Source organism: Pagrus major, chromosome 5 (assembly GCF_040436345.1).
Source record: "Pagrus major chromosome 5, Pma_NU_1.0".
Lineage (NCBI taxonomy): Eukaryota > Metazoa > Chordata > Actinopteri > Spariformes > Sparidae > Pagrus > Pagrus major.
Window position 1 is genome coordinate 2,129,260 of NC_133219.1, and position 21,778 is coordinate 2,151,037.

The 21,778-nt window shown below is 41.2% G+C and overlaps 1 protein-coding gene across 1 annotated transcript in view; it reads right to left on the minus strand.

Annotated features, from left to right (window-relative positions):
- Window positions 1-21,778, minus strand: part of abca2 (ATP-binding cassette, sub-family A (ABC1), member 2) — a 203,868-nt gene that overhangs the window by 92,747 nt on the left and 89,343 nt on the right. The window contains 6 exon segments of the mRNA XM_073466441.1: window positions 12,279-12,455; window positions 14,908-15,021; window positions 15,846-15,967; window positions 16,932-16,934; window positions 17,281-17,444; window positions 20,625-20,736. Of these exon segments, the coding sequence (XP_073322542.1) occupies window positions 12,279-12,455; window positions 14,908-15,021; window positions 15,846-15,967; window positions 16,932-16,934; window positions 17,281-17,444; window positions 20,625-20,736 (692 nt within the window).

Sequence of the window (21,778 nt, forward strand, 5' to 3'; positions counted from 1 at the left end):
GTATATAGAAAATGTTTTAGATCTTTGAGGTTAGCTCAAGTGTTGCGTTTATATTTTTGTTCAGCATAGAATACGGAGTGATTTATGATCCAGTGCCTGTTTTGCTTTATTTAATACTGCGATGCATCTTGACATTTTGGTTTGTACATGTTTAATTTGTGATTTCCAACTAATCTTGTCATCTATGATCACCCCTAAAAATTTGATTTCATTTACTCTTTCAATACTAACCCCATCTAATTGTATCTCTAGTTGTACATTAGTTCTGTGATTGCCAAAAAGTATTATTCTTGTTTTGCTCAGGTTTAATGATAGTTTTTTTTGTCCAACCATGCTTTTAATTTATTCAATTCAGTATTATTCACTTGTGTTAAAATTTGTAGATCACTGCCAGAACAAAAGGTATTTGTGTCATCCGCAAACAAAACCAACTTCAAAACTTTTGATACCTTGCATATATCATTAATATAAAGTAAGGGTGTCACGATTTCCATTTTAAATCGAAATCGATCAAAATTAATTCACAATCTTGAACTTCGAATTAAAAAATAGAATCGTCGATGCTGCCACGCCCCCATGTCACGTCCGGTCGGCTTGCCAAGGGGAAAAAAACACACACGTGTTGAAGTGCTGCGAGTCAACCTCCTCTAACTTAGCTACTAGCTAAGCCAGTAGCTATTAGCTACAGCCAGTCAAACGATAGCATGGTGTTACACCATTCCTGTTTGGCTCCCGGACCGTGGTCGGGCAGCACAGGGGAGATGATTTCCTCCAGGGCCAAAGTTTCTGTTTACCTTTGGGGTGAACCCCCTTTCACGTGTTAAGCTGGTCGGGAAATAATACCAGGGAGCTTTGCTGTATCTTGAGGAGCCGTCGCCTTTATTCACAGCCAAACTGCAGCCTATATTGTACACTTTATTGTTGTCGCTGCTACTGCTGCTACTTTCGCTTCTCCTTCCTCTTCCATTCATTCACTGTCCGCACGTACGCACGCTCCCTCCCTCACTCTCGCTCGCCCACTCACACCTTATGCACCTTGTGTTCAACTGTTCGGAAATAGTTTGTTAAGACACTTAATTGTTCAGAGAAGACTATGGACATGGCTGTTTTATGTTTTTGTTTTTGTTGTGAACTTGAATGTCATCTTCTGTGAAGAAGACTGCAGTTACAAAAGAGAAACTAGATGGCAGGTTATTTTGTTTAAGTTTCCAATTGACTGAAAATATAAGTTACTGTTACATTATGTTGTTAATAAATGTTTTAAATTTGACAATGTAGTGTGGTACATTGCGAACAAAGGTCAGATATTATATTGCATAAAAGTCCAGTCTAAAAATGGCATAGCAACCTGTGCTTTAAAAAAAATAAACGTAAAAATCGAGAATCGAATCGAACCGTGACCTTAGAATCGAAAATTGAATCGAATCGAGGATTTGGAGAATCACGACACCCCTAATATAAAGTATAAAGAGTTTGGGGCCCAACACTGACCCCTGAGGGACGCCACAGGTAATGTCCAAACACTTTGAACAAGCGTCACCCAATTTCACAAACTGCTTCCTTTTAGTTAAGTTGCTCTTGATCCACTCTAATGCTTTTTCCCTGATGCCATACCGGTCTAGTTTCTTGAATAATATATCATGGTTTATTGTGTCAAAAGCTTTTTTTAGGTCTATGAATATCCCAACTGTATCTTTTTGGTCTACTGAATTTGTAATTTCCTCAACTGAATCGATTAATGCCAGTGATGTTGCTCTGTTGGATCTAAATCCATATTAACTTTCAGTGAGTAATTTGTGTTTATTTATGAAACTGTCCAGTCGGTTAGTTTTTCTAGAATTTAGAGAATTGAAATAGTAATGACACAGGTCTGTAGTTTGTGAACTGGTGTTTGTTCCCAGTTTTGTACAGAGGTATGACCTTTGCTATTTTCATTTTGTCTGGAAATGTACCCGTTTGAAATGATAGGTTACAGATGTATGTTAATGGTTTTGAAATCCCCTCAGTCACTCTTTTCACAACAGTCATATCAATATCATCACAGTCCTTAGATGTCTTATTTGCACATTTGGTAACAGTATTTATAATTTCTTTCTCATCCACTGCTGTGAGGAACATTGAACTCAGATTCTGGTCTATTAAACTGTCACTCTGCTCCTCAGATGTTACTGGATCTGGGATTTGTTCTGCTAGGTCAGGTCCAACACTAACAAATAATTTATTAAAGCTGTTAACTACTTCATTCATATCGTACTTTTCAGTGTTATTGATAATAAAATACTTAGGATAACTTAGTTGTTTAGAGCTATTTTTTATAACAGTGTTCAGTATGTTCCATATACCTTTAATGTTATTCTTGTTATCATGTAATAGTTTGTTATAGTATTATTTCTTAGCTTTTCTTATTAGTTAACTTTTTTTAATATTTTTAATATTTTTTGGTTCTCTGTCTCATATATTCTCTGTACAGTGTATTTTTCTTTTTGCAGGCATTCTGCAAACCCTTTGTGATCCAAGGATGATCAGCATATTTTAGTTTCCTATTATTTTTTTCTACAGGACAGTTTTTTATCATATAGTATTTTAAATATTTTTAAGAATTCATCATATGCACTATTTATATTATTGCTATTGTATACAATATCCCAGTTTTGCGCCATTAGGTCATTTTTGAATGCTGTTATTGATACTTCTGTTCTCACTCTCCTGTATACAGTTTTATTGTCAGGTAGATTAGTCTTTTAGTCATTGTCATACACTATAAAAACTGGCAGATGGTCACTGATGTCACTGATGAGTAGCCCGCTTATTGTATTGTGAACAATGTCATTTGTGAATATATTATCTATCAGAGTTGCACAGTGGGAAGTCATTTTGTGTTTATTTGGATTAAGGAGATCAATATTGAAGTCTCCACAGATGAAAATTGTTTTATGACTCTTATTTGTGAACATTTCCTCCATCCATTCCTTGAACAGCTCAATATATGAGCCCGGTGTCCTATATATACAACTAATGATTACTGGTCTACTTTTTTCTCTGTACAGTTCAATTGATATGCATTCAAGCATGTTGTCCACCAACCATTGACATACTTTCCAACACCTTGAAGTTAATGTTTCTGTCCACATATATTGAGACTCCTCCTCAACCTTTATTTTGTCGATCCATATGCACAAACTCAAAACCTTCCAGTTCAATGTCCACCCCCTTTCTGCGTTAATCCATGTTTCAGAGATTGCAACAATGTTGAATGATTGTTTAAACTGATTCACGTAATCCTTGATACTTGCAAAATTTGCATACAGACTCCTGCTATTATATGTGTATAACTGATGGTTTCCCATCCTTATTGATTTGATTATATTGTTCATCAGTGTAATAGCAGCAGTTATTATTGATAGCGTTGAAGAGGTAGTTGTCCGGGTCTATATCATGTTCCATATCCAATAAATTGTGTTCCGTATATTGAAATGTTTGTAGTTCAGGGTTATCATGATCATTGATCCTCTTTGTTGTGTTACTGTTGTCTCCAGGACTAAATGAATGAGCTCTTTCAGTGTGTATCATGCTTATGTGTTTGTTACCTTACAGTCAGTCCAGCCCATGTTGATCATTTGTATTTGTCCAGGTCGTTGATACTTTTAACCATCAGTACTTTTGCCTCTTCCGGTCTTCCGTTTAGTTTAATGAATATTTTGCAGTTTGTAGTCCACTTATGTTGAATTTTTTTCTGTTTCTTCAGGTAGCGTGCTTGTTTGGCGATGTCTGTGTTGTGTTTGGTCAGGTGCTCGTTGATGAATACGTTTGTCCCTTTTAGTTTCCTCCCCTGTTTCAGCAGTGAAATCTTGAGTTTTCTATTTACAAACTTCATGATGACAACTGTTTTTTCTTTGACGTTTCTTCTGGGCAGAGTGTGGCTTTATATTGAGCCCAGTGATGATGATGTCGTTCATCCTGGTGTATTGCTCCAGGTCGGCAACTCTGTTCTCAAGGAAGGCGATTTTCCTATCCTTCTCCCCATTCTGGATGCAAAGGGCTTTCACCTCCTCCACCAGCGTCAAAATGCCCTTCTGCTGCAGCCTGACAGTGGAAATTTCTTTGGATAGGAAGTCGAGCGACTTTTTTATGTCGTCGACCTCTGGTACCTTCATCGGACCCATTTATTGTCCGGCTGTGCTAGTTATTTTTTTTAGCGCTGTCAATGTTAGCCAAGTCAGCTGTTAGCTCACTCAGCTGTTAGCTCAGCGGCTAGTTACTAGTCAGCAACTAGCTCAGTCCGTTTCCAAAATCGGCGTTTTGAAACCCACAAGTTCCTTTATTCTCTGTAGTAAAGCAGCTTCTCTTCTTCTCTTCTTCTCTTACTTTACTTCTTTCTTCTTCTGTCCTTACATAGGACAGAACATATGATAAACAGGGACAGCAAACAATTCAAAGCTCCGCGCCACTCGCACATCCACCACCACCAACCACTCAAAAACTTAAACTTATCAAGTTCTGAGGAACTATTGAGATGTGAGAATATTTAAACATGTCTAAGCCCTGTAGTGTCTGACCGTTTCTTGCGTTCCTGTGCATGGACATGCACTCTTTGCTCTAACCTCTTGGCCACTGAGATGGACAGCATTGTACATGTGTATGTGAATATGTATGTATAATAACATTAGTTGAATAAGTCACAATGTATGAAGGATGTAGATTTTTGGCCTAATCATGGCTTTATTGTGATAGGACAATGATCATGAGCCATGTGCTTTACCCTTTCTGACACTGAGCAGCAGAATAAACAACAGGTGTAATTAATAATACAATCAAATATACATATGAGTGTGTGAAGTTTGTAAATATGTTGGAAATTTTTCTTTAAGTGGAGCAATGGGAAATTTGAAATATTTCTTTTTCAATTCAATTGGACCAGATGAAGGAGGAGAAAGAGGAACATAGAAGGCAGAAAAGGAAGAGAGAAAAATAGGAGAAGGAAAAAGAGAAAGAGTGGAAGGAGAGAGAAAAGTAGCTGATAAAATGACTGAAGGAGGAGCAGAAAGAAATGCAGAAGAGGGAGAAACAGGATAAAGAAAGACAGGAGAAGGTGGAGAAAGAAACCAAAAAGAGGGAGATGACAGACATCGTCAAGAGAAGGAAGGCAAAAGTCAAGAAAGAGAAGGACAAGATGAGGAGAGAATAGGTCAGAACGATTAGGAGACAGACAGAGGAGAGTCCAAGCCTACAAATGTTAGTCTGTATGCAAGACTCTACAGTTGGTGGCTTATTTCCAAGAAGGAAGTATATTTCAACATTTTGCTTTCTTGCCAAATGTTTGATACCACTCTCACATATGTCCATTAAAGGTTCACATTTTTCAGTGGTGGAAAGTAAAGTAAATTTACTCAAGTACTATACCGAAGTGCAGTTTTGTTTGGAGTATTTCCATTTTGTGCTATTTTGCACTTCTACTCCACTTCCTGTCCCTGTTCGTGCTGCTACCTCCCCAGCAGACCACTGTATAAAGGAGCGCTGATGCCACCACAGTGTCATAAAATGTTCGTAGTAATGTCCTATGCACCCCAAAGGACCTCAGTGTCCTCAGCAGATGGAGGCGACTTTGGACCTTCTTGTACAGGGCATCCGTGTTGTCAGTCCAGTCCAGTTTATTGTTTAGGTGAACACCAAGGTATTTGTATTTTGCCACCATCTCTATGTCCAAACCCTGGATGTTCACTGGTGTGATCTGTGGTGTCTTCCTCTGGAAGTTGATCACCATCTCCTTTGTTTTACTGGTGTTTATATGCAGGTGGTTGCATTCACACCAGTTAACAAAGTCGTTGATGACCCCCCTATATTCTTGTTCGTTCCCCTCAGAAACATATCCAACAATGGCTGTATCATTGGAGAACTTTTGGAGGTGACAGTTCACGGTGTTGTGCATGAAGTCCGATGTGTAGAGGGTGAAGAGGAAGGGAGAGAGCGCCGTACCCTGAGGGCCCCCCGTACTTCATAATACCACATCTGAGACACAGTCCTTTAGTCTCACATACTGTGGTCTGTTGGTGAGAAAGTCTGCATTCCATGCAGCCAGGTTTTGGTCAACTCCCGCCCCTTCCAGTTTCCCCCTCAGAAGTGTCGGCTGTATTGTATTGAAAGCACTGTGAGGAGTTAAAATCATATCCCTTTTCTGTGCCTCCACAGCAGCAGGACAGCAACAAAATGCTGAACTTTGACACAGAATGAGGACTGTGGATTTTGTCCTACAAATCTTACATTGAAGTTACTTTAAAAAGGTTTTTGTTGTGGGAGTATGAGCAAGCAGATGTACAAAGAATATGTGCATGTGACCAAAAAAAAAGAGAAACTATTCTTTAACTGGTCAGTGGATGGGCTGTTTACTTGGCAGAGCACCACACGTCACTGTGCTAACCTTTCTTATGTTAGGTTATGTTAGCTACAGGAAACACTGTTTATGAGAAGGAGTACAAGATACAGATGCAGTATTTCCATAGGAGGAAGCTGTATGCCTTAAAATGTGAAAAATGAATGGAGGATGAAGAGGCTCGGTTGGGAAAGACAGAGGAAAGAGAGGAATGGAATAAGAATGGAAGACGGAGAGACACCTTTTGGCACAGAGGTAGGCCGCAACACTCCCAGTAAGTCTATTTGCAAGTGGGCAGAAAAAATCTCTTCAGTTCACACAATCGTTTATATTTGCCGACCCATTTAGAAGCTTTTCAAGTGGATAAACTGAGGTAAGACCATTTAAACCACTTATAAATAACAAAACAATAAAATACAAATAAAATAATACAATAAAAATAATATCCTCCGCAGATTCTTTTATCACCAAACTACACGCCGACACCTTTGATGAAGACAGCCAGAAACAACAGCCATAACCTGGTGTTGGCCTCCTTGAGCTTTCCCTTTTACAACCACAGAAGCTGCATTCCTTGTAGCCTGCTAACACATGTAATATACATGTACTCCTCCTCTGCTGACAGTTCAGCTGAACCTGTACTGTACCTTCTGCCTTGGTAACCACAGGAGCTACAGTTCCTCTAGTCTGCTGAGTCATGATTCATCAGTATCTCAGCTCACCTGGCCTTGGAAATTGCTCGCTGCTATTGACTATCCTCAATCTCCTTTAGCATGTACCATGACATGTCTCTACCTTACCGACAATCTATTTTTACAGATCAAAGACTGATAATCAATTTCTCTCTCCCTCTCTCCTGTTAGTACTTTAAAGCCTCCATCACTGTGTGACTTATTCTGGAGGTCCCTCCTGCTGGCTCCATGATCCCTTTTTATTGCTCCATGGTCCACTGCCATGCTGTCAAGGCACTCCTGTTCGTTTGTGGACAACATCATTGACCTCTGACCAAAGATCACTAAAGCTTCCCACGAGCCCTCCAACTCTAGCCCTTTTCACACAGAGATGCCGCATTATCGGCGTAATGTCGGTTTGCCAATTCTCCGCCTTTGTTTGTTCACACAGAGCCAAGCAGCTCCGGCGTAAAGACGCACCAGTGTGTAATTCACACAGCAAGCCAGCGCTGCGGATCCAAAGGAGGCGTGACGGTACACGCCATGATGTTGACGTCTGTGTTTTTTTCAACGTGTTTCCCCCAGTGTCCACCTGTTAATCTAAACATATATCCGCTTGACTGTTTAGAATCATATGGATGCTGTTATAATGTGTTGAGATCCTGACCCACCATGCATCCTGGAAAGTGACAAAGTTACGTTTTTCTTTAAATAACATAATTACATAATCACCATCAGTAAACAGGACGCTGTCTGACTCTGTCAGTCGCGGGGAGGGATGCTGTGTTCTGGGGGAAAGTTCACGTAAGTCTCGGTCAGGAGGGCTGACCGTCGCAGTGATTTTTTCAAGACAGTAACTACAATAACACAATGGTGGAATGAGACAAACACATGGTGAGTTAAAGTTTTTTGCCAGGGACAGACGCTGTTTTTCATGCAGAAATGTGATGAGTCGGTAGCACAGACAGGAGGACAGACACTTCTCTGCGTATAACTGCAGTATTTTTTTCCTCATATAAGATGCCAAAGACACTACCAGTTACTACTTTACTGTCGTTTCGTCCTGTTACGTTGCTTTGTGGGTCATTTCTTTTTAATTTGATGAGTGAAGGATCTGCTTAGTTATCACACAGTGAACACCATCAGACCGACACACCCTCGCTCCACGCTGCTGGCTTATCCATTCTCACAGGTACGGTTCGCCAATGCTGCGCCTCTGATACTACCTCCGGAGGCGCATCAGAGGCGCAGCGAAATTTAACCCCTCGCCGCATCTGAAACTTTCACACAGAGGAGGATGCGGAGAACTGGCGCAGGATCCCCGCACTCAAAGGGCAGTGTCAATGGGTTTCTGTTGTGTCCTTCAAATGTTCTATCCTGCCTCTGATTATATCTTTAGTTGGGTTCAGTAGCTCTCCTTCCTTGCTGTAAAAATACCTCTTTAAGTTCCACCCACACTGTCCTCATTCCCACAAGTCCTTCTGGTCCACTGATCCATATCTGTCAATAGTTCTCCTCTGCTGAGATCAGCCTGGAAAAGTCCTGCCTCTCATCACTCAGTCCTCTACCTGACTGTGGCCTTCATGAAATCCTCCCGACCCACAAAAAGCTGAAGGTCTTGCCTGCTGACTGCAACTGAAAGTCTATTTGCTTGAAAAACGGTCTCATAACCCAGACCATGGCCTAACCTTCGGTAGGTCTGATCTGGTGCCATATGTTGAAGCCTCCTCTGAGAAATGTTAAATTTTGCACTGACTACCTCAGTGACCCCTGCCAGAGCCAAAATGTCATCATACCCTTTTAGCTCTTCTCCACAGAGGACATGTTAGTGGTATAAATGTCCCTACAACCATCTGATTACATCTGACATCAATGTCAGTGCTTCTTCCTCTCTGCTCAGATCAACCTGAAAAAGGCCTTGCCTCCCACTGTTCACAGTTCACTTGAACCTGTCTGCTGCCTCCTTGTATTCTGCCCAAAACTCAGCTTTGACTTCTGCAACCACAGAAACTGCACTGCTTTTGGTCTGCCGATGCCCGAGTGTCAGTAGTTCCTCTCCTCTACTGAGAACAGCCAGAAAAAAACCTGGCACTTGTTACTAAGTAACCTGACTGCCTGAAGACTCCCCGAGCTCCTCTCAACCCAAGCAACAGCTGCTGTCCTTCTAGTCTGCTAAAAACAAAGAACACTCTAGTCTATATTAAATAAGCAAACATTAAAAACATCACCCTGTGTCTCCATCCAAAAACAAGTTCAACAAAACCTGATTATAAATTGTTCTGTCCCTCCCTCCTGCAGCAATTTTTAGATCCTCTGGATTACTCTGTGAGGCTGTTGCTCCTCCTGAACAGAAAATTACATGTTACTCATTAATCCACTGCCATGCTTTCAAGACACTCCTGATGGCCTGCAAATGTGGGCAACATCAATTACCTTAACACAAAGACGGGCAAAGCCTCCCATGAACCCTTGAGCTCTGATTTGTCTGAAAACAAATGTTCTTTTCACCTGATTATATTGTCATGTGTGGTCAGTAGTTCTTCTACCCTGCAGCGAAGAGCCTGGACAAAGCCATTATTACAATTCACACCAGAAGTTCGTTTGATGTTACTTCTAATACTGATAAAAACAGATATGATTGGACAGGGGGTGTCAGTGTGTTAAGGTTTACTGTACAGGATGTTAATCGTCCTATGGAAGGTTGTGGAGAATGTATGTGGAATAATAGAGGGCAGACGGGGAGTGGTTTCAGTCCGTCAGCTGGTAGTGAAAGCCTTACAGAAGTGCAAGGTCAGTTCAATATTTGTCGATAAAAGGTGCAAGCCTTCATGAGAAGGATGGAGGTCGTCAGTTTTAACAGCTGAGGTCTGTTTAAAAAGGCAGTAAAACTGTCCACAAAGGGAATGCCTCTGTTCCTACAGTAAACTTTTAGCCAGATGTCAAGTTGGCGTAAGTTGCTGAACTTTATGTCACTGAAATGTGGAGACAGGAGGGGGCCGGAAATGATTACCTGCTTCCCAGTGTCCATCAGACTGTCCACTAGCCGTATGCAGTCCACTTTGAGAGTCTCACTTTGTTGTTTTCTGATGTCATTCGTTCCTGCTTGAACAACGACCGCTGAGGCAGAGCTGTAGTTGTGAAGAACCTGCAGAACAACTTGTAACAGTTGTAAATGTTCCTTTAAGAACGTAAGCGTGGCGGCGCCGGGACGTCATTGAGCGTCGCGCCGCGTTGTTTTGTTTTCAGTAGAGAAGAAGGCTACCCGATGAGTGGACGCCATTAGCTTACTGAGCTGCCGGTTTCTCCCTATGGTTTCTCCTTTTTTTTCTTCTTCTTAACTCAGCTAACAGTGAGTAAAGTGAGACCGCTTCTTTGTCATGTATGATAGTATGAAGTGTTCGGCTCAATAAAAGGGCAAGAGTGAAGTCCCAAGTGAACTATTTTTGTGGACATTACTGTTTTTCCTGCTCACACGACCGACTCTCACTCACGACCTGTTACAAGTGGCGCCCGAACATTTTTTCTTTTTCCTTGGACCTTTCCTCAATGAGCAGTACAACTCTCCAAGACCGAACTGGAGGTTGTTGTTTTTTCTTCATCGTTTTCTCATCGTGCTGGACTGAGTTGTGCTTCACCGCGTGCGGCGGCGGCATCACAGGCAACTGGCGGGTGTGGCGGCGGTGCTAACTCCGGCGGAGAGGCTTCTTCTTCATGCTCCACCATCTCCGGACCTGTTGGTGCGGGCAGCGGCGCGCTGCGGAGGTTCCTGCCGGCGGCTGGCGAGCGGCTCCCGTTGGACGGCGCGATGCTCGTCATATGGGCGTTGGAGCATTTCAGGCCGTACATAGAAGGCCTCCATGTGACTGTATTTTCTGATCACAGCAGCCTCAAGGGGTTCATGTGAATGTGTTAATGTGTGATGTGTGTTCTATACTTGTGGTTTAAGTTTTCTATCCTGCCTACCTGAGTGGTAGTGACAGTGTTTTTCCATTGAAAACTGTTAAGTATTGATAACTATTTCAAGATGTTCTCATAACAGAAGAGTAAGAATAATGTTCATAACGTGGGACTTCATATTTGCTGCAGTAGGATGTGTTGTGTTTTTCATTTCAATTTGTCAGTGAGGACTTTACATTTGCTTGGTACTGACATGTATGCCAGCTGCCTGCGTAATATACTGTATACTGCCCTGTTTAGTTATGACAGCTTAAATGCTTTTCATGTATGAGAGTATGTTAAGTATAGCCTGTTTCTCGGATGCGTACGGCTGGGGACAGCCTTTGTCTTACTGGGGGGAATATGTAACAGTTGTAAATGTTCCTTTAAGAACGTAAGCGTGGCGGCGCCGGGACGTCATTGAGCGTCGCGCCGCGTTGTTTTGTTTTCAGTAGAGAAGAAGGCTACCCGATGAGTGGACGCCATTAGCTTACTGAGCTGCCGGTTTCTCCCTATGGTTTCTCCTTTTTTTTCTTCTTCTTAACTCAGCTAACAGTGAGTAAAGTGAGACCGCTTCTTTGTCATGTATGATAGTATGAAGTGTTCGGCTCAATAAAAGGGCAAGAGTGAAGTCCCAAGTGAACTATTTTTGTGGACATTACTGTTTTTCCTGCTCACACGACCGACTCTCACTCACGACCTGTTACAAACTGGTGCCTCCTTTATGCAGGCACCTGGATAACAGAAGGTTTCGTCGCTGTTCATTGCGATATGCCAAACCATAGAGGTGCCAACAACAAGCACCCCAGCTGAACACTGTGGATGGGCCGGTGTAACGGGATGTGTTCAATATGGCAAGTTGTTTGGATTGAGCAGTGGCTACGGACAAGAAGCCCTTGATCAATTTGTCTTTGCTTTTTAGATCCTGTTTCACTCATCCTCTGGACTCACTCTTCTCTGCAAGAATGCTTCTGGGCTTGTCAGGTGGAGCAAACAGGCTGGCTGTCCACAGGTCAGGCCGCCACTGCCACTGCTGCACCACCTGGCCTGTATCGTATCATGAATCATATCACAGAAATATTTTTGGGGTATTAAAGCAGCTACACACCCATGAGACACTTACACAGGTGTTTTTTCTCCCAGACTCTCCTGGTAAGAGCTGGAATGTAGTGACCTCATATAGTTCCCAGGTATAGCAGAGACGAGCAGCAGAAGTCTAATCAGGAGTAATAGCTGAAGTAGCATAACCTACAGTATGTAGGTTATGCTTTCAATCTTAGATTGCAAATATAAACCATCATTACCTCCACGTCCTTCAGGTCCTGTTGGTCATTTCTCTGGTTTCCTGTGACTTCAGAGAGGCCTAAAGCCTGGGACATCAGTTTGAGCAGTGCCTGCCTATGGGCTGCTTTTGTTGGGTCACGTAAGGCTTTGTGTATCAGACCTCCATCCATCCTGTGTACACCTCCCAGCAGCTGCTCCTGGCAGTGGGGGTAGGGGGGCAGGAGAGACAAGGAAGACATCACTGTTAATGAAAAAATACACACTTGCTCATTGGCAAAATGATTTCAACTTTTATAGAGAAAATGATGATGAACAAAGTTAGACTGTGGGCTTTATCTTTCGCAGCAGCGCACAACAATTGTACAGTGCACAAATGACAAGTGTCATTATTAATTTCAGTCATTTTCACGCCCAGCGTCCACATTGTGTAAATAGCAACTGTACCTGCACCCAACTGTGCGACCCTGGGTGTGTTGGTGTTAAAATGAGGTGTGGTGAGGCGCATTGATGGTGGTTTGCTTACTTGAGGCAGCGGAAAATGACAGTGCCATAGACCAACAAGAGAAGCTGGTCTTAAGTCAAAGGTCTGTTTCCTGCTATTTAAAAATGATTCAGAGAGTAAGATGCACGGACACAGGTGGGTTCACCATGTATACAGTCTGATTTTTTGATTTGAGAGGCTGCTTTCAGTTATTGGAAACATTTCCATGCACGAAGTAACGTACAGTAACAAATATCGTGGCGCATTTAATCAGCAAAACTGAAAGCTGTATTTCTAAACTCTCCAAAGGAAACGTGTCAGGAGTTTTAAACAATCAGTGAAATTTATCTGCTGTTCCTCGTGCGCAAATGTTAATATGAGATATCCGTATGGTTTCTGCTGCTGGAGGATCGCTGCAGGTAATGTCGTTAAGATTAACATCCTACCGGTTACTGATCAGGATTATACTTTTTATGACCTGTCCCGGTTGATCCTCAGTTAAATATTTTTCCATATGCACTCAAACAGAGTTGTTGATGGGACAGATGATTGTGAAACAGCGGGGCAAAGGGTCCAGAAGCCGAGGACCACATCCCTGTCTCTCAGCGCAGACGAGTGCCACTGTTTAATATGCTCCAGGTCCTGGCACACCTGGCTCTTGAAGGGAATGGGAGATGAAACTCAGATTGGTTTGATTTATGTTCTGGCCAAAACACAACCATGACTAATTCAGAGTCTAAATACAACCTCTTTGCGCCGTATGCAGCACTTTGCATCCAGATTATCTGCCATTCGAATAGCAAAATGGACTTGGTGCTTTTTTTTTTATTTTTATTTTTTCTATACATTTCAACTTTTGGACTTTTCACATGGATACTATTCAACCTTGATGTAAGAAAATCCTGCATCCTCCATCAGCTGAGCACGGCACAGCTAGCTTTATTAAGCTAGAACTTCACAGATGTAGTAGCTAAATTTGTCTGTAGAAAATTCCTTAGGTATAACAAGATTGAGTTAGCTGAGCATTTTTTAAGCAGTTTGGGAAATCCCACAATCTCTGGAGAGTATTAATGTCAGCTCAGGGCTGACTTAACAGGGACTACAAATCGTTGGACTACTTGCTGGAGTAGTAAAGGTTTCGTTACATATACATTAAGAGTCTACTGTTGTGACCAATTGTTTTCCAATGATTAGTCAGACCCATCTACTGTATATCCATGGAAACAGGGCCCACACTTGCAAAAACTCTTTAAAGAGCCAATTGCCCCACAGCATGGATACATTTTGATTGTATCTTTTATTTTGTTGCTAATAGTTGTACAACCATAATATTACACTCAAGGGTGAGCTTTAACATCATTTGAGCACTTCAATGATGACAACAGACCTCAGCGTGCATCACGGTCATGCTCAAATGACATTAAGAATCACCCTTGAGTGTAATTTGCTTAAAGGGGCACTATGTAGTTTTGGAGAAGAAATTCAAACTCATAATTTAAATATCAACAATATTAAAGGGTAATAATACAAACTCAGAAATATGTATTTTTTTTTCCATAAGTGAATAAACAAGCTGTTTTCAGAGGAAAATAAAATCCCAGAACACTGTTTGAAGCCAGAAAGGTGGCAGGGTCCGCCACATATAAACAAAGTAAAACAGTATAAATTGTGTTGTCCTTTAAGGTCAGTTTGTTTATTCAGTTTATTCAGTCATGAAAACAAAGAGTTTGTTTATTTAGTTTGTTTAGGCAGAAAAAAAAATCAGCCAATGAAGATCTTTCTCTGCTCATTAATATTTCTTCAACAAAACTGCAGAGTGCTCCTTTAACCATTCACTCTCCTTTCTGCTGTAGTTTGGTCTGATGTGACTCACACAGAAATCTTAATGGAAGAGGTCATATTTTTTTTCACATTATATTTAGTCAAGTTTGCCTTCTTCCTTCCTGACTCTCTGATACATCATCTGATGTTTCCTGGAACTTATAGTGACAGGCGACCAAATGAAACACATTGTTACTTTGAACAAAATTCAAAATTTCTTGGAAACATTTGAGACAACTCAATAAAATATGTAACATAGGTCAAGTCGTGTATGTGCCACAGAGTGTGTGCATGTGTTTGTGGTTTTGTGAGTGTGTATAAATATGAGTCTGGGAGTATGAACTTACCTCTATATGAAGAACTTTGTCTTTAGGTTTTTGACTGGTGTCTTTTGCCCCCTGCATCCAACTTTGGGCCCCTCCTCCATCTCTATCAGATGTACCAAAGATAAGATGGTACACCTACAGGACATCCACCCACCCACACACACACACACACACACACACACACACACACACACACACACACACACACACACGGACATGACAGGTGACATGCAACAAAAGCGCTTGAGAATCAATCTTTATTCATTCAGTCTCACTGGAATCAATGATCAGAATGAAGTGAAGATTACATTTTTTTTTTTTTCTGTTTGATCAGCTGGTTGAAGAATTTAGAGTGAGGAAAACATGAGAGAAAGCTTGAATACAGTTTTTGGAGTTAATTCTACAATAATCCAAAATCCAACTGAAGTATCCCATAGGCTTTGTGTTGAGGAAACCAGGGCAATGCTAACTTCTCTCTATAATGTTATAACTGATTGTCACCTTATTGAGTTCTTATGATGATCGTGGTAGTAAACAGTTGCCTATTTACAAATCCAACAGTGTCCACTGATTCAGCCTCCTTTTAGCTCTGGTTTTGGTCTCTACCGACTGCGGAGAACGTCTCTGGCTGTTTAGTGCTGCACTATGTTGTAATGCTGTCAGTTCAGCAAAGTGGTTAGTGATTTAAAGATAAATCTGGGACATTTTGATAGTTTTGAATTTGTGTCCCTCCTTTGACAAGTTGTTGCTGTAAACAGGAAAATAACTATATCTAAATACAATGGCAGCAGCTACATGATTCTGTGGCTGTGCAGTTTAACAAATGGGGAACACGGAGACAACAAAAACAAGCAAAAATATTTTTCTGCTAATGATCCCCATCAACCTTAACTTAACTGAGCTGACGTGAAGTAAAAAGTAAAAAGAAGTGATGTGTAAAGTTAGGAATGGCTGATCACCTCTCTGAGGCTGACTGGAGTGTTGAGCAGCAGGCTGGTTGTAGAGTTTGACAGGGAAAGGTTCCTGACCAGGAACTGCTGAAAAACAGACTGGTTCTTCAACACACTAGCCAGCGTGAAGCCTGCGAACACAAACACACAAAATTGATATAAATTCATCTTTCTGCTAGTGGATTTATTTTACTCACTGAAATGAGAGCTTTGATCGGCTTCCAAACAATCTCTAAGCCCAGACACACCACAGCCATATCAAAGAACTAGCGGTGACAAAGACTGACTGTCATGTTGCCTCACGTCGCCTGTGTCTCCGCCAAAAAGCTGCACTTGAACACACCACAAAGACTAGAGCCGATGGCCAACTAGCTCATACACTCCTCACATGTATGAGAGGCAATAACCCTCTATACCACCAGATGAGTAGTCTGGAATTGTCATTCAAAAAGAGAAACAGGAAGACTCAGATTTAAATATGCCTTTCTTTTTCCATTTCTCTTCTCCTGCACTAATTTGCTTAGCTGAATAGCGAATCAGAGTGATTTCTCTCACTAGTGGGCTCCGCCACAGATTCAACATGCCAATGGTTCAGGCGACACCATAACAACTAGGACCACCAACAGCCCCAACACTGGTGTGTCAATGACAGCCATCAGTGCACACATTAGACCATATTCTGATATGCCCCAAACAACTGATCTCGAGGAGGGGCCCTACAATTTGTTCATAGTTAGCTGCTTTGTTTCAGTCTTACTGGAGTAGTATCTTTGATATGGTAACAGCTAACTTGGAATTACATTCTGTTTTAATCATTTTGATACAACAAACATTCAATGTCACTGTTTTAAAATTAAAGGATAGGTTCACAAGTCTGTCTTAATCCTTAAACTGCCAGGGACTCCAGATTAAAAATATGCAACGGATGTTCATGTATATGTAAAAATCCCACATTGCAGGTTTAACTTTTTTCTTGTATCAGGTTGACTGAAGCCAAAGTGCACCCACACAACTGACATGAGATGTTTTTTTCTGCACCAGCATCTCTGCAGGATGATTACATCATTTAAATCCGCTGGGTGGAGGAAAGTCCACCTGCTTTGCATTTTGAAGAGCTAGGCAGCAGCCCGGATGAATAATTAATGTAATGACAATACCAAATTAGGTCAGCTAGAAATCAATAATATCAGTTTATTGCCCAGCCCTTCTTTTAAGTAGCTTAACCTACCAGACATGTTCTCAGTCCCATTATGGATATTATAGGAGTATGATACATGGCTTCAATGATTAAGCAGGTGAACTAGTGCTTGTGTTTATTTCCTGGGCCACTTACATTTGAACAGTGCAAATCTTTATAGTACCACACCTAAAGGTTACAGAAACCTGAAAGAAAAAGTCAGTCGTCACACCAATATACTAGTTAAAGCATGGCTGTATGTCAGACCTTGGCTGTTGTTGAAGTTGCAGTCTGGCGGTAAAGGGGTGGAGCCGAGACTCTCCAGGTGCTGCTGCAGCGTCTCCAACTCTTGACCCAAACCAGGCGTGTCAGAGGTGAAGAGTCGATTCTGTTCAACCACTTCACTGATCCGCTCCAGCAGCTGGGTCACACTAACAGGGGGGCAATGAGACAATCAAACATTTTTAAAACTGCATAGAAGAAGAAAATTATTCTCATGTTAGTCCTCTTCTCCAAAATAATGTACTGTATTTACAAATAACTCACACAAAAGCACACAAAGTATCCAGAGAAAAAGTGCATGATTCATTTTAGGTCAATATGAGGAAAAACAGAGGGAGGAAGTGAGTGGACTGGCGCGTGAAAAGAAGAAGGCAGTATGGGCAGAAGAAGAAGACAGAGAAACAGGAGAAGAAATCCAGGCTTCTTCAATCAAGCATCTTAGACTTCCTCCAAGGAACCATGCTGAAAGTTAAACTTAGGTCCTAAACCAGTCCTTAGCATAACAGGCTGGAAACAGGGGGAAAACAGCTAGCCTGCCTCTATTGAAGGGTTAAAAAATCCACATACCAGAACCACTAAAGCTCAATGTTTAACATGTTATTTCTCATTTATAAAACATGTACAAAACAGTTTAACAGTGTTAACAGTGTTGCAGGAAGTTATGTGCTGAACCCTTTGCTGGTTGGTGAAAGCAGTTGTGTGTGTGTGTGTGTGTGAGAGAGAGAGAGAGGAGAGAGAGAGAGAGAGAGAGAGAGAGAGAGAGAGAGAGAGAGAGAGAGAGAGTGTGTGATTCCCACACAGAGCATATTTAATGATTATTAGGCTACTATATCATGAGGTCATCAAGATTATGCATCAGCCGTTTTTTTTTCACCAGTACTGCATGGAAGTGAAAGTAATATGGCCAGGGAATTTTATTACTTTACAGGAAGAAAAAAAAAACTGCGAGCAGCACTCATCTGAGCAGCTGACTTTATCTGCAGTGGTACTGGAACAAACTATTGTAGTGTAAGAGCCAAAAAAGTATTTATTTTTTATTTTATTGTTTATTGTAGTTATATTAACGTAATTTCTCATGCTGTTAGATTACTGCTAGACCACGCCACAAGGTGCATGTGGAAATCCGAGAGCAAATGGAGAATGTTGTTTTTGAAAAACTTATCACCGACAAATATTGATTGAAGCAGAATTTTTCGTTAGGTAAAAACATGTTGTGAATTTTGGAAAGCGTTACATCGATCGTTTTTCAATATATTTTGACTTTTGGACTTTTCAGTGTTCTGATATTAAAGGGAATGTTCGGATTACACCAGTCGGAACCAATCCTACGCAAAACAAAACAAAAAATATTTACTCATTTTGTCCGTATTCCCGCAAATGTGGAAGGCACATTAGAGCAACTTTTTGTGAAGCTAGTTCCTGTTGAGTCGGCCTTGAATGCTCTAGAGATGGTGGGATTTCCCAGACTAAATAAATACTGATTAAAAATGTTTTTTTCCATGGACAGATTTAGGAATGCTACTACAAATCTGCACACTTCATCTGTAGTAATGTCAGAGTCTTGAAAAGTCGATAATTTGAAATGTATAGAAAAAATATCAACGTAATAATTTCCAAAATCCACAACATGTTTTTACCTAATGAAATATTCTGCTTCAATCCATATTTGTTGGCGTTTAAGCCTTCCAAACAACATTTTCACTGTAGCAAAATAAGTTTGCTCTCGGATTTCCGCATGCACCTGACAGCGTGGTCTAGCAGTAATCTAACAGCATGAGAAATTACCTTTATGTACCTACAGTAAAAAAGAAGAAAAAAAAACTCCGAGGCAGCTGCATCTGTACACATTCACATTACAATGTAACTAAACCATTATTGTGATCTCACACAGAAGTGCAGTGTAACGTTACAAAGAAACAAATCAAGATATACACAACAACTGGGGCCTCATTTATAAAATTCTGCAGAGAATCAACACTAATTATTATTTGTGTACGTACAAATGAGGAAATGTACATATGCCAAACATTTTTCTAATTTATTAAACCTGGTATGCGCCTGCCAGTACACAATTCCTTTTATCAATCCCAAAACAACTTGGAAATGGCACACATGGATCAGCCTCATAGCCCGCCCTCTCCACATCCACATTCACCTGTAAATGGTCAATTCGAAATGCCTTATGAATGTTAATGAATGGAAATGAGCGACTGATCTATACAAAAAAAATATATATATATTTTTACACATAAAACAAGGTGATTGTGGTTGGGGTGAAGGTTATAAAACACATAATTCCTTCATTAATTTTGTCCTCTCGTAGTGTGAAGACAAGTGTCACAGCAGTATTTATAGGTTTACAGCGATCACAATGACTGTTCCATTTGCCAAAATAATTGCGTCAATCAGTGTTATCCCCCACCCTGATATATGACCTAAAAATGGGTGAATACGTGATAAAATACGTGAACACTATTTGAAGTTTAGTTATGGTGAACTCAGAGAGTGGAGTGTAATGATTGTGTGAGAGCTGTAACTGGTTTTATTTCCAGGCTTTCATAATTCATACAATCCATATGTGCAGGAGGTTAAGATGCACCAGCTGATGGAAGGCAGTGTGTGGCAGCTCCAGTGTGCTCCAGTGTGTGTGGCAGCTGCAGTGCAGCACAGCACACTCATTCTCACTGCAGCGATTTTACACACATTAACTATATGAAAACTGAAATCATATTTGTTGATATATGCACAGTATTCATTCTGCAATGCCATTTGGTGTAATCTTGCATTTCTACAACAACAATGATAATTAGATAATTAATCAGTTAGCCACTCTGGGGGTGAATGTGATGGTGAGACAGCGCAGATCAAATATTGATGTAAGATTCTTGGTATCTTTTACAGCTGGAAGGTGTTTTTGGAATAATTATACTTCACTTCAGAACAAACAACACTGCTAATTTGAATGTTTATGATAAGGATCTTTTATTAAAGTTAGTTATTAAGTGAAATCAAGTGTGAGATGCATTATTTGTAGAATAACACATTTCACTTTTAATTTCTAAAATCTGGCTTCTATTCACCACCTCACCATTGCCTTGTCACCGTTTCCCCTTGCCTCCAAAATGTACGTATGCATGGGTCAGAGTTTCGGTAAATGTACACACGTTTCCACTCAAATATTATTTTATAAATCCCAAATTTTGCTTAGAAAGTGGCGTTTGCACATTTCAAGACCTTTTAGTGCATACACAAGCGTTATAAATGAGGCCCCTGGTCTAAAAAAAAAAGCTTTATAACACTGATAAATAATTGCTGACAAATCTACTCACGTGGAATTCTTGTACTGCAGGAAACCAAACTCATCCCTTTGTCCATCTGGGCACAGTGACTGCATGATGGGAATGATGCCAGCTGAGGTGAGTGGGGCAGCACTGTAAAAGGCTGGACACGGGGAAGGAAAAACATGGGGGGCAAAAACAGAAAAAAACAAAACCACAGACAAACAAAAAGAATGTGGCAGAGGTAAGCAGGGGGGTGGCATGGGAATACAAATGTAAAAAAAAAAGAGGAGGATGTAGATCAACAGGTGAAAAGAAAAACCAGAGGACCAAACAGGACAATGAAAATGAAAAAGCAGAGGGAGATATTGTATGTTAACGGTGGAAAGGAAGAAAGATGTCAGACAGGCAACCTGAAAGGCAGCACAACAGCTATCGGCCAGAGAGGCTCCCACATGTCAATGCTGAACCCACAGGCCTGATGAAAAAAAGGCCCATCATGTATTTAATCATCAATCCATAAGTGCTAACTGGACAAGCTCTAAAACAGGAAAAAAGAAACATCATCTCTTACTAAGAGTCCAATATTTCCATGGTTACTGTGCTGCTGAAGCTTGTCTGTGAGTGGATCCTGTACTTTTGCCCACAGAAAGACTTATCAACCTATTGTCCTCCAGCCCACCCTTTCTCTCATACCTCTCGTTGTCCTGGTTGACTTCAACATCCACCCAGAGAAGCTGCACTCATCTGAATTCATTGACTTCTTCTCCACATTTGACCTCACACTCTCCCCCTCTCCACCCACCCACCGGGGTTGGGAACCAACTTGACCTTGTCTTCACAAGGTCCTGTAGTACCTCGGCACTCTCTGTTACCCCGCTCACTGTGTCCGACCACCTCTTTGTATCTTTCTCTCTCCCCTTGGAAGTCCACCTCCTCCCTCGCCCCTACATCTCACACGATCACCACCCGCCGCAACCTGAAATCCCTCTCTCCCTCCACTGTTCTTTCCTCACTACCATCCACAGAACAATTCTCTCTAATGTCCACCGTGGAAGCCTTCTCAACTCTGTTATCCTGCCTCTCCCCCTCTCGACCCGATTCCCTTCTCCCTTCTCCAAGACATCTCACACGACATCTTGCCATTCCTCACCACCCTGATCAACTCCTCCCTCACTTCAGGCCTTATTCCAGCTCCTTTCAAG